At 38.3% G+C, this 12,793-nt stretch overlaps 1 protein-coding gene across 1 annotated transcript in view; it reads left to right on the top strand.

Annotated features, from left to right (window-relative positions):
- nrg3b (neuregulin 3b) overlaps positions 1 to 12,793 on the top strand; it is a 264,283-nt gene that overhangs the window by 216,333 nt on the left and 35,157 nt on the right. Inside the window, exon 4 of the mRNA XM_032574450.1 lies at positions 12,092 to 12,118. Coding sequence (XP_032430341.1) covers positions 12,092 to 12,118 — 27 coding nt within the window. The remainder of the gene's footprint in view (positions 1 to 12,091; positions 12,119 to 12,793) is intronic.

The raw sequence follows: 12,793 nt of genomic DNA, 5'->3' as shown, positions 1-12,793 counted from the left end.
ACACAGAATTTATTTATTCTCAACAGTTTCCTCCGTTGGGGTGATATAAACATCATCCCACAACAATTATTAAATATGTCCATGTGTGTTCTAAGCTATCTAGCGGACGGCTCCTTCCAGCTGTCACCTAGAATCTTGTAATCCTCCACACATCAGTACATTTCCAGGAACGCCCCTCAGGATCTTGGTGTTGCCACAAGGAAGCATGCTGCGACGGTGCACTGCAGCAGCTTAAAGTGGGCCAGGACAGCCGGAGACTGCAACACGATCAGCAGAAAACACAGGAACTCCAGGGTGGTGCAGCTGTTGGAGATGGTAGCCTGGGCGGGCTGTTCCTCAGTCATCAGCAGCTTGTCAAACCACTTCAGCTTAAACTCAGCATAGTACCACATGTCCAGCCTCAGGGTGCTCTTCATCAGCCATCTTCAGCAGGTCATCTCGAGAGTCGGCCACACTGGTGAAGTCATTCACCTGGCAGGCAATCCTGATAAGGAAGGTGACCACAGCATCAGTGCATTGCTTCTCCACAGGTTTGCTGAGCATGGTCTCTGCTCCTGGCATGGACTGGCTGCGGCCAAACACCACAAATGCACCACCGGTTGCCATTTGGAACCTCTTGACGCCCTGCCTGGTCCGGGGCGGTTCCAGAGACAGTCCTCTCATCATGGTGCTGTCGCTGGTTCCCTCACAGGTCACAGCTTTGGAGCCGGAGACCGGCTGCTAGTTCTTGGTCCTCTGCAGTCTCTATTAGAGACGTCAGAATGACCTGGATGAAGTTCTTCGTCACCTCTATGCTCATCATCAGCCAGGTCTTCACCAGATCCAGACTGAACATCACCAACTCATTGCTCACTTGACTGGGCTTGATGACCCCCGGGGTGGCCTACTGGAGGCTCAGGTGTTCCCAAGTCATCTTCTACTGCGATCACATGAAGACTAAGATGAGGCAGACATGTAGCTACAGGGCAACTTCAGGATAATCAGACTTCCAAACAACTGGGTGGGGTTGGTGTGACTGGTTGCTCAGGACAGCAAGGAGTGTATAGTCCGCAGTCCCCCTGTTACAACTAAACTAATATATTCAAGAGTAAAATGATCAAACATCTCAAAAATATGAGATAAAATATGAAAAAAGAATACAACATTTCAGTCTAAATGTGATTGTAAACCAAGATTGCTTGAGCATTTTGAAAATATTGACTAATTTAGAAGTTACAATAGAGAAAAATGTATCAGCAGAATAAAATGAGCATAAACAATTCACAAAACTAGACAATATCTAGAACCTCTCCATACTAATTCATAATTTCTTCACTGGATATTGTAGTGATGTCATCAGGTCACAGGGAGTCCTCCTCCTGTTGCTCCATCCAGTGTTTCGGTGGTGGAATCAACCCGTTAATTTTGATGGCTCCAATTATAATTTCTCTATTTTCCAAACAATTTGCCAGAAACACCTGAATTTTAATTCTAATTCATTTATGAAATTTGGTAGCCCATTTATCGCATATCATTTGGCCTGTAATGGGGCTTTTCTCCTTCTTCCCATGAAGATATAATTAAATTATCAATTTGAAATCAATTTGGAACCTATGTTACTCTTTATAAGATAATTTGCTCAAAAACTAAAATATTTTGTTAAAATATTTTCCAAATCAGCTGCCTGGAATTCAAAATAAACTATGAGATGTTTTAGATTTAAAGTTTTATCAGTAATGTTTTATCTCTATATTACTTTTCCACAAACAGGCAGGTTGCTTTGGATAGCTTTTTCCCCTAATAAAATAAATCAACATTTAAAAACTATTAAGACTACTTTATTATGGCACTGTGCCGCAAGAAAACAAATGCAGAAGAATATTATGCTTTAAGAATATTATGACCTCAACTCAATTTGTAACCAATACTAATAAAATGTCAAATATGTACAGGCTAAAAACATACAGATTTGAAACTCTTATATTTAATTCAGACTTTTTTTTCTTTAAAATAGGTAACTATCAGTTTCCTAGAGCAAAATCTCTTTAAAATTTTAGAACAAGTACGACTTCACTAAGAAACACCATCCTGACAGACATTTTAAAACATTGTCGCAGCAGGAGTTATACTCTCAATGTTTGTGACATAAGAAAAACAATGACAGAAAATACTTTGATCAAGTGGCACTGCTTGATAGATTGAAAGTTGCAATTTTCACACAGATGTTGAAATTTCAAACTCTAAAACTAGAAATGGTGACAGAGAGGTTCTTAGAAGTTGGAAATCAGAGTGGGAAAGTCAGACATAGCAACCCCCTGTCACAAAATCTAATTTGGCCACCGTGTTTGTAGAATGATAGTCACAGTTGGTAGAAAACAGTGCTATAGTACTATAATACTAAGTAATATAAAACCCCTTTTTGTGTACATGATGATTCAGTGTTTGAGAATAAATTTGTATTAGCTTGCATTGCTAACAGTAGCGGTCTGATCAAATCAGTCACCTAGTCACTTGTATTTCAACTTGGAAAACACAAATAATTTGGGTAAGCTGTTATTATTCTATTTTGATTCATTTACTTCTGAATTACTTATTAGATTTGATTAGTTGATTCATTCGTATTTACAAATAATATACACCAAAACTTCTTGAGTACAACCAAGAGTAACCTACGTACCACCAGTGGTACTTGTGCCACAGTTTGACAGCCATGGTTCTTGGGCATCACATACTTCCAACAGTCTCCATGTCCCAGTGAAAGCTCTGCGGTGTAGTTAAGAAATACAGCAGACGTCAGATGTACAGAGGAGAAATCTTCGGGCCCTGTGCCGCTCCCACTGGGAGTGAACTTCACAAACTCACACTGTTTCAGGGAGTGACTTGGCTCCTTTACTCAGAGAGTGAGAGAGAAAACTTGAGTGCTATGGCTTTCTGCTTCCACTAAGCCCTTTGAGAGTCCATTAATGGGGTCACAAGCTATTGCCTCGAAGCATGTTTATACCCTCACATGACACAATTTTCACTCTGGGGCTCATTTTATCTTCTATAGGAGTATGTCAATTCTCCTGTTTAACTGGCTTAGGGAGCTTGTACGTTCTTTTAGCAAAAACTAAAGCTTAGTGGCTTTTGTGGACAAATACAGACACATATGGGCACAATTTATTTGGATGTACAATTATATGCTACTTTCTTTTTTGCTGATCTTAATTTTTTTTTTTAATTAAACAGTCTGTAAAAAAAAGTGGATGGAATATAAATACTTTTGCATATCATTTGAAATTTAATCTACATGTGGGAAATACAAAATAACAGAAGCCGACTCTCCCACACAACAGCAGTAACCAGGAGTTACAAAACTGCATTCGTACCGTAGCAGCAAATACTCTATTAGTGGTGTGCTGCAGCTGGATTAGTTTGATTCAGTAATTACCCACCTTTTCATCCAGTGGCCCCATAAAACAATGGGAACAGCTATTAGGAGGCCATCCACCGCATTTAGGAGGTGTGGTCAGCAACACAAATTGTCGCTTTTACACACACTGAAGTCCTAAATTATTTTTTAGCAACCTGTTATCTGCTAACAGGCACAGAAATTTCTGAGCACGTTTTGTTGTGTGTGTTTGTGCTTTAATTGCTGTGATTTATCACATGGCATGTTGTGAATAGTGAAACTATTCAGTCATTTCTGTACAAATGTCTTGTTGTAGATTGAAAAACAAAAAGTGACTTATCATTTTAAAGTCTAAATAAACAGGGAAAATAATGATGCCTTCAAACACATGCCAATATTGCTGAACAGCTTTTGTTTATTTGGTATTTGTGTTTTAAAGCAAGTATGTTTGGATATTGGGATTGTTTGCCCATTCATTCACCATCTTGCTATATTGAAAATAATGCTGTTGATTGGCTGTATGCCCAAGAGTAGACATAAGACAGCTTCTCTGGTTAGTGTCTAGATGGTTTCCGCTGTGCATATTAACATACATTTGATGTTTGAACTGGATAGTTCATGAACCTTTCACAGGGGTCTCATGTATTCACTCATTTCAGTAATTTGTGGCTTGTTGCGGTCCCTAACCCTCACGAATCCCCATAGTTTCCAAATAATTGTTTTAGTCAAGTTGTTTGAACCAAACTCGTTCATCTTTGTACTTTATGGATTTTGCTTTGTACACTTGTTCACAGTCATGTTGGAACATGAACGGGCCATCCACAAGCTGTTCCCTAAAACTTGGAGGACTGAAATTGTCAAAAATGATTTTCCTATTCTGAAACTTTAGATCCTGTTCTCTGGGACCAAAAGACTGGGTCTAATCCATCAGAAAGAGCCCCACTCCATAGTCTTCTCTGCACTAAAACCAAGACTCCTTCATTGGATTGTGAGAGAAAGAGACATGATTCATCCCTCCAGAGAACACATCTGCCTCACAGTCTAGAGGTGGCGTTCTTTACACTTCTGCATTCCATGTACTGCATTGCACTTGTTAATGTAAGGCTCGACTCCAGCTACTCAGGAAACCCATTACATGCCCTCTCTGTGCACTGCTCTAGAGCTAATGTGAAGGTCACATGAAATTTGGAGGTCTGCAGCTATTGACTCTGATTTTACCTCTACCACTTTGCGGCTGAGTTACTGTTGGTCTCAATCACTTCCTCTTTCTGATAATGCCAGTAACAGCTGACTGGGGAGTATGTATTTACCAGTAGCATCCTGGAAACTGACCCATTCTTTCACAAATATTTGTGGGAGCAGTATGCATGCTAGATTTTATAGACCTTTGGCAATCAAAATGATTAAAACACCTGAATTCAATAATTCAGAGCGGCGAGCAAGCAATTTATACAGTATCAGGTAGTTATTGTTACACCTTCGTCTTTCAAGAAACTGAGGGGATTACCCAAAAACTGGGCTCTGGTAACAAACACCAATTCATTTGCTGTGGATGGCAAAATTATGATTTAATTTGGTTTATTGATCTCCCATTTCTGTTCTTTTTTTATGCTCATTAATTGCGCCTTTGATTATTTTTGGTGTCAATTTTCTGTTGTAAGCTAAGAACATGTTCAGGTATGGAAGAGCAATATATTAATTACTGTCAGCCTTAAAATATATTAGAACTTACCTGTTATTTCCTAAACCTAAAATCTTCCCAGAATGGCAGGATTTACAGTGAATTCATTCCAACTGAGCTGTTTGCTGGAGTGTATAGTTTTCTCCAAACAAAATAATGTCCATATTTATGCACAGCAGCTTTCACCAAAAATCCAAAAGATAAACAGCCAAGATTTTAAAGAGCAATGAGGCCTATTTGGATCTATGTTGATAGAAACTGATCTAAAATTTACCCAGATTATGGAGGGTTTGGGGGATAATCCGGCTTTCTAAAGCCAAATCATGTAATGATATACACAGACATGCACGCACTAACAGCAAATACAAGTGGAAGAGGTCCCAGTGAAATTAATTTCATTGTGTCCATGTGTGTCTGTTTTTATATGTGCAAAGTTTACTTTTTTTGTTTGTTGAAAAGGTGGAATTATACACAAATCATACCGAGGAGTGAGAAAAAAATTCTCTCTCCTTGCATCCGTTTCAGCTTTTAGCTTTATTTTTTCTCTCTGAATCAATATATGAGCATCTCACAGACACAAATCTTTCCTTGCCCCTTATCCTGCTTTTGTATTGACTGGAAAAAGACTCAAAAGAGCAGTCTGGACCGGCTTTGCGGGCAATGGCACTCCGTCATTCTCACATCTTTGCAGGAGGGTGAAAAACAGAAACTGTTGTGCACATCACAGAAGCACAGGGACAAAAGGAGGAAGACACTCCCTACCCAAGACTAGAGGGCTTTGAATTCAGCTGAAAATGAGTTTGGAGGAGAGTACCAGGGTCTAACAAGTCGGTGCACAAGGAGGAAGTAGTGGGGGTCTTTAATTGGAGGAATTGCAGGGCAGGAAGACAGCAATTTAGTTTGTGCTTGGTAAACAACCTGAACAAATTTCTCTTTTAACTATGGGTAGGTTCGGAGTTTGCCACTGGTGAGGTGGCACCTTTGAGACTGCAGAGGAAGAACATCAGGGAGTTTTTAGCTTTACTTAGTAGAGAAGAAAATAACAATTTGAAGCATTTTTCTCCTGTAGATATTCAGCCTGGAGTAAGAATCCACAAAGGACATTGAGTTCAGCTACACACATAGGCTTATCAATTACTTGCTCATCCAAAAAAGGATGGGGATTAAGAATTTGATTCACTCCTTTCATTGTCTCTCCACCTCCAGCTTGCTACTTCCTAATCGAGAAAAAAGCGCTTCACATAATGCACAGGTAGTCTCCAAGCTTGCTCTAGGCTCCCATGAGATGCCACAAATGATACCCCGGGGTGATTTGAGTTACCACTGCCATGTATTTCAAAGGCTGCACGTATCATGATTGGTGAATATCCTCAGTCAAGGCAGCGCCAGAGGAAGGGACGTGCATCAGCTTTGTAATGACATCATCTGCTGAGGCCGTGAGAGTGAAGGCGATTTAGAGAAAAGAGTTGCCCGCTGTTGCCTAGGGCGATCGCAAAAGAAAGGGTTGAATGGATAATATAGATCAGGTAGCATCAGGATGATACTGTGTTCACCTCTATGGCCTTGCCAAGTGCATGCAACATAGAAACAGTAGATTGCTATAGATAAAAAAAAATGCAGCTATGTTTTTTATCATGCAGTAAAATCTATATTTATTTTCTCAAAGGAAAAAAAAACATTCAGTGTTAAGGTTTGATTGATCGTAACTGCTTTAGACATGAGTAGTACCTGTGAGGTTGTCATAAATCCTGCTGAAATCGTAAAATAATCCTCAAAGCTAATGAAGGAAAATGTAATCACTGTTTTATAAAAACTGAAAAACTGTTTTATTTACCTTCTCCTGTAAATTTCTTTCTTTACTCATCTGTTCACTTGCATTTGATCAGACTTTTATAATTTTATTGTTCATTTATAATTATTTAGAATTGAGAAAAAAATAAATGCGTCTTTTATTGCATGAACATAATCATACACTTCTGACATATCTTAAGAAATGTATTTAATTTATAAAGAGGAGAGAAGAAAAATAGAAGAAAATGAAAGGTTTGACATCTCTGCTGTTTTAAACAGTTGTACTAGAGTATAAAGACAAATGGAACTTTGACTATCCCTCCTTGCACATTATCTATAGATTTTGCAGTCCTGGTGCTTTCTCAAGCAGTTTACTCTTTAGCCTTTTATACGACTCAGATACCGTTTGATGGGTGACATGGTGCCAAGATGCCACTCTTTACTGCAGCTGTCTAACAGTGAGCTTTGGAGATATTTTTACCTTCCTCTTTGTGTGAGGTGACAAAATAGACGTGTGTTCAGCCTACTGGCCAGTGGCTATCAGAGAAATAACTTTCTGAGTCATATTTACACCACATGGAAGCAGAAAGTTATGTTTGGGTTACGTTTACCTTATAGAGCGAGTAAGCTATGGCAAAACATGTGGCAGTAGTGATTTTGGAATGAATAATTCCTTCTCTTAATGGGATTTTTAAACACAGTGAATAAATATACAGAAATTTAGAGCACATTTACAATGAATTTAGAAACAATCAACCTGTAATTCACTGTGATAGTATATTACAAGAATAAAAGAATATTTTTACATTTTGTCAAGTGGTTGGGATGTTATGTGACCGCCTAACAGAAAGCAATGCAAAATGGCAAACTGCTATGAAAAATGTTTATGGTTTTAAGCATTTTCAATGATAAAAAAGGAAAAGTGTAGACTGCATGTTTATTCAGCTGCCCTTTTCTTTGACAAAATAATGGGGAAAGTACTTATTTAGTAATTAATCTATTTGTGTTTCATTTACGGTCAGTATAATTATAGTTGTTAAGTGAAAGCATCAGAGGTTTGTTAGAGAACATTTGTGAAGAAAAAGTGTCAGGAAGACCAAAGAACAAAGTAGAAAGGTCCAGCCAAAGGTCATAGAGAGATTTTAAGCAGTTATAAAGTGTAATCCCTGAACTTCTGAAGGTTTATCGTTCAATCCATTGTTCAGAAATGGAAAGAGTATGTCGCAAACGCAGATCTACCAAAACATTTGTGTCCACCTAAATTGACAGACAGGGAGAGGCAAACAAGGTATTTAGAGAAGCAAACAAGACGTCTGTGGTAACTCAGATCTATGAAGACCTACCGCTCAGGAGAGTGAGTCTCTGACAAGACAAAGCTACAAACCTGTGGCAAGACTTAAAACTAAAAACTCACTAACAATCTACATTCAACCTGACTGAGCTCTGGTAATTTTGCTATGACGAATGGGTAGAGTATCAAGACTCTTAACAGCGTAAAGCTGGTAAAGACGCCCCACAAAAGACCTGCCGCAAAGAGGTGAATACAAATGCTTATCACACTTTTCAGTTTTGTATTTGTAAGAGTTCAGACAACTACTTATCATTGTTGTTAGAGAATTTATTTTCTTTGTATTGTACCATTGTTGTTAGCACTGATGCAGCAGGACCTCTGTACTGCAATAGCTAAAGTAATGCAACACTTCTTAATAGATTTAGATATCTACATTTCCACAAGTAATTTGGTTGTTTTTGTTTTGTAATTTCCAATTTTATATTTATATATTAAAAGCTTATCTATTTCATCCACGGTCAGTAAGTTGGTAGATTGGCCAATAACTACTTCAGCTAAAGGCCTGGCTCACAATTTGGCCATTTATTATATCATACAGAAATGCAATTACAGCTGTAAATTATGCATTCTGGACAGAATAATGCTTCCTTCTAACAGATGTAGGGGTTTGTTGTTGCTACTGATAAAGAATACATATTTTATGATAACAGTAATGGTTTTTCTACAGTATCCTAGTGATGATTTCTGGTAGTAAACTTGTGCTTTGAGCACAATAAATTTTGATAACTATGTTTCTGTCATTCTGTTTCAGAATCTCGCAGTTGTATTTAAAAGAACCATTTAAAAAATCCCACACTTCAATACAGTGGCATATCCATTTGTCTTGCGCTCAGATTTCACAGCTCTAACAGATTTCCAAATTTTTCTTTCTGATATGTGGTCTTTTTAACATACCCAGCACATAATCTGTCAAAGCTTGGCAAGCCTCGCTCTACTTAAAACTCTGACCACCTCTGTCGGAAAAGCAATTACCAATGAGGGCTTCATTTTAATTTAAATAAGATTACATTACAGTGACATGAAAAAAGGGGGACTGTCAGGATGGGAAGAACATGAGTGCTCCCTTTTATCCGTTTCCCCAGCACGGGGATTGTGGGACAGGATTTAGCTGCATAAAGAAAGACTGTGTGTGTCTGAGAGAGTGAGACAGGGAATAGGGACAAAAGGTGTTTGTGAAAGAGTATCTGTTGCAGACAAAGAATAGTAGGCAAGAGTATTACATGCCGTGTGGATGCACATGTATGTAAACGTAATTTAGTGTGATCCATCCTGAAGCAGCCAGCTTGTGAAGAGAACAATTACTGCAATGCCTCAGGCTCAAATCAATATAAAAGGCCTGTGCAAAGAGGCATCGGTGGCATAAAGCCGCATGATGTGTCATTTTTAACTTTTATTTTCACGATCCCTAGCCTAATCTTCTTCCCCCCTTATCTCTGCTGGTTTCTGTCTTCATTTAAGGCTACTGCAGGCTGGGGAATTCAGAGGATCATGCTGAAGCATTTTAAGCATATTTTGGGGGCTTGCTGGCTCATTACAAAGTGCAAAAGAAAAAGTCATTTGGGAGAAAGTTGTCAAAAGAAGTTTATGGTGGGATTGCAACATACACCTATACCTATAAGACAAATTCTGAGCAGCGAAGTGCACTTTGGCTGCAAAACCCTGTCTCAGGTATCAGAGTCAGTTCATCCTAAGTTTTCCTGCTTGGGGTATTTCAGTTGTTGACACCACAGATGTTCCTGTGGAGTCAAGGAAGGGGCAAAGGGAATGATTTCTTCATGCTTAAAAAATGCGAAAGATGAAGATAAAAAATGTTTTCTCTGTTACCATTTAGTTTTTGATATTATTGGCCATTCTGATATCTGCTGTGGAATCTATTGATATGTATGACCTGACAATTATTTATCTTTATTGAGGATAAAAATATATGTAGAATGTGATACCATCACAACCATTATAATTTGTAGTTTAGTAATTTAATAATTTGTTTAGCATCATTATTCTTTCAAGAATCAGACTGCTTTGCTCCTCTGTAAAAAATAAAAATAAAAAATACATTGTTCCACAAGAGCAAACACACAAAAACCATAATACATTTACATATAGATAATAAGGTTTGTGCGTTGTCATTCAATATTGTAATCCTGACCTGAATTAGGTGGCAGGGGATAAGGCGACAGTAGAGGGGATGGGTACTCGTAAAATATGAGATTCACCATTTTGTTTGCAAACACAACAGTCAAATCTGGCCTCTCACGAATAACCTCAGATTGTTTTACTGTGGTTACATTTTAAAGCAACATTAACTTTTAATGACCACATTCAGCAACATCTATTGCAGCACAGGGTCAAAGCTTTCATTAAAAAAAGATTTTAGGCTTGACATGACAGTGTCTGGGAAATGTGTTGTTCATTGAAATCGCAGCGTTAATTCTCAAAACTGTCAATGCACTATGTTTACCATGGCATGTAATGATTTTATAAAAGAAAATAAAGGTGTCCTTTCACAGACTGAATAGAGTGTTGAAGGTTCAGTCAGTTGACAATGACCCTGCATCCTTGTATTACTCCATAAAAATGGCATTTTGGCTCCACACACTACAAAGGAGAAAAATACAACTTCTTGTTGATCCTTGGTTTAATAGAAAATCTCTTAAAGATTTGAAAAGATTGCTTGTATTGTTATTGTGTGTGTGTTTTAGAATGAACTTGCTGTGAAACCACTTTTTTGGTCTGAAATCACTGTTTTGTTGTCCCATTATTTTTATTTCTTTATTTTTTTATTGCCATTGCAGGTGCTGTGTCCTTTGCTGGTTACAGCTGCATGAATTACAAAGTCAAAATGCTGGGTTTGCAAATGATAAGCACTCTGACTTCACAATTCAACATTAACAAATGTTCAAGTTGTAGCAGACTGTGCTGTAGTTCACTTTCTGGTTTTTTTTTCTTTTTTGCTTTTAAATTTGACTTATTATGTAAAAGCCACATTTTGCATTATTTCTATTTCCTTTTGAACTTTTACTGTTTCTATGAATCGTTCAAGCACTTCATAAAACCACCTGGCCATTTTCTGGCAATATGTTACTGTTTTCTGGCAAACGAGCCATTACAAAGCACTCCTGATTATTAGGTCACTGGCCTGTTACTTCGCAACCCCAGTCAAGCCTCGCCCCAGCTCCAGCTCATCAGCTTTGTGCATGTTGCTCAATGGCTGTTTTGTTGTTGAGTTACCATTCAGAAACCAATTGGTGCATCCTTGATGGTTGTGCAGGAGGCTCTACTTTCTCTGCTTCTGGGTCTGACTCATGGTAAAAGATGTAGTGTTGTACAATTGTTTGCAGCCATTTTCACATGTGTAAAGTGAATGTAAAGGTTGAGTTGGGGTGTATGGGCAGCAGCAGCTTATTTGGATTTTGACAAGAGGCCCTAAAACAGCTCCTTTTGAAAAGAGCTCACATTAGGCTGAACTCAGCAAAGTGGAATTTCATTATCAGAGAATGATTTTGTGAAAAAAATTTAATGAACATGTTTGTATAGTTCGTAGACCTATCCTATCCTTACTTGTGCAAGGAAGCATGATAGGTCCCCTTTAAAAAGCTCAAAGGCAGCAAGACTACAGCTGTGCAGCACTGTCGAGAAACGACATACGTCACTACTCTTAATTGGCCATTGCTACCCTGTCGACAGACCTTAGTGGAAATGCAGCAGACCATGGCTAACAGACTACGGCTAACCAGACTATTGCTGTGAAGGTTCCTGAAAATAATTTCCGGAGAGGGACTGGTTTAATTGAATACAGTTGATTCAAACTTGTAGTAACAGTTTTTTTGTTCTCTCTTTCTCTCTCTCTCTCTTACCATATCTGTTCACCCTGTTTACGGTTTGACCTCCGTTGGAGCAGCGGACGAACTTGGGATTGAGTTCATGGGTGAGACAACTTTTTTTTTTTCATCGACTTTGCAGAGTGCTTAGTCTTTCATGTGCCTCACATCTGCGAAAAGGCTCATACAAAACACAGTCCGCGCAACAAGGCCGCTCACCTTGGATAAATTAATGTGGGCCAGTTGCTATGGCAACACTATGGCGGAACATTAGGTGTATTCTGTCTGCATGAAGAACTGAGCTGTTAGGGGAAGAGTGATTTAATGAGCATGGAGCTAAGACAAACGGCACCGTGCTTTGTTTACTTATCTTCCATATGTTTGAAGATTCATTTACGCATCAATTTCAGAAAGTTAAAACAGTGGACAGACTGCCAGCGTAATGAGATATGTCTTATACTTGCTCAAAAAGTCAACACAAGAGATTTGAAGAAGTGAAAAAAAAGTTAAATTGTTTTATCTTTACACCTTGCACATGGTCAAATCTTTAAAAACAAGTCATCTGAACCTCTCTCTTTGATAGTGACAAATTATGATGTAAATGAAACAAAAACTGATGCATACAGACATTGCCGCATTTTCTTTATTTTATGGAGTCAATACACTTTCTTTTTCTCTTTGCCTTGCTTTTGATACATAAAACCAAACATATAAAGATTTACATAGGTATTGTCATGTACACATTTGTCATGTCACACACTTGATCCAGAAAACAGATCTAA

Source organism: Xiphophorus hellerii, chromosome 10 (assembly GCF_003331165.1).
Source record: "Xiphophorus hellerii strain 12219 chromosome 10, Xiphophorus_hellerii-4.1, whole genome shotgun sequence".
Lineage (NCBI taxonomy): Eukaryota > Metazoa > Chordata > Actinopteri > Cyprinodontiformes > Poeciliidae > Xiphophorus > Xiphophorus hellerii.
Note: the sequence above shows the minus strand (reverse complement) of the source record. Positions and strands in the feature narration are given on the sequence as shown.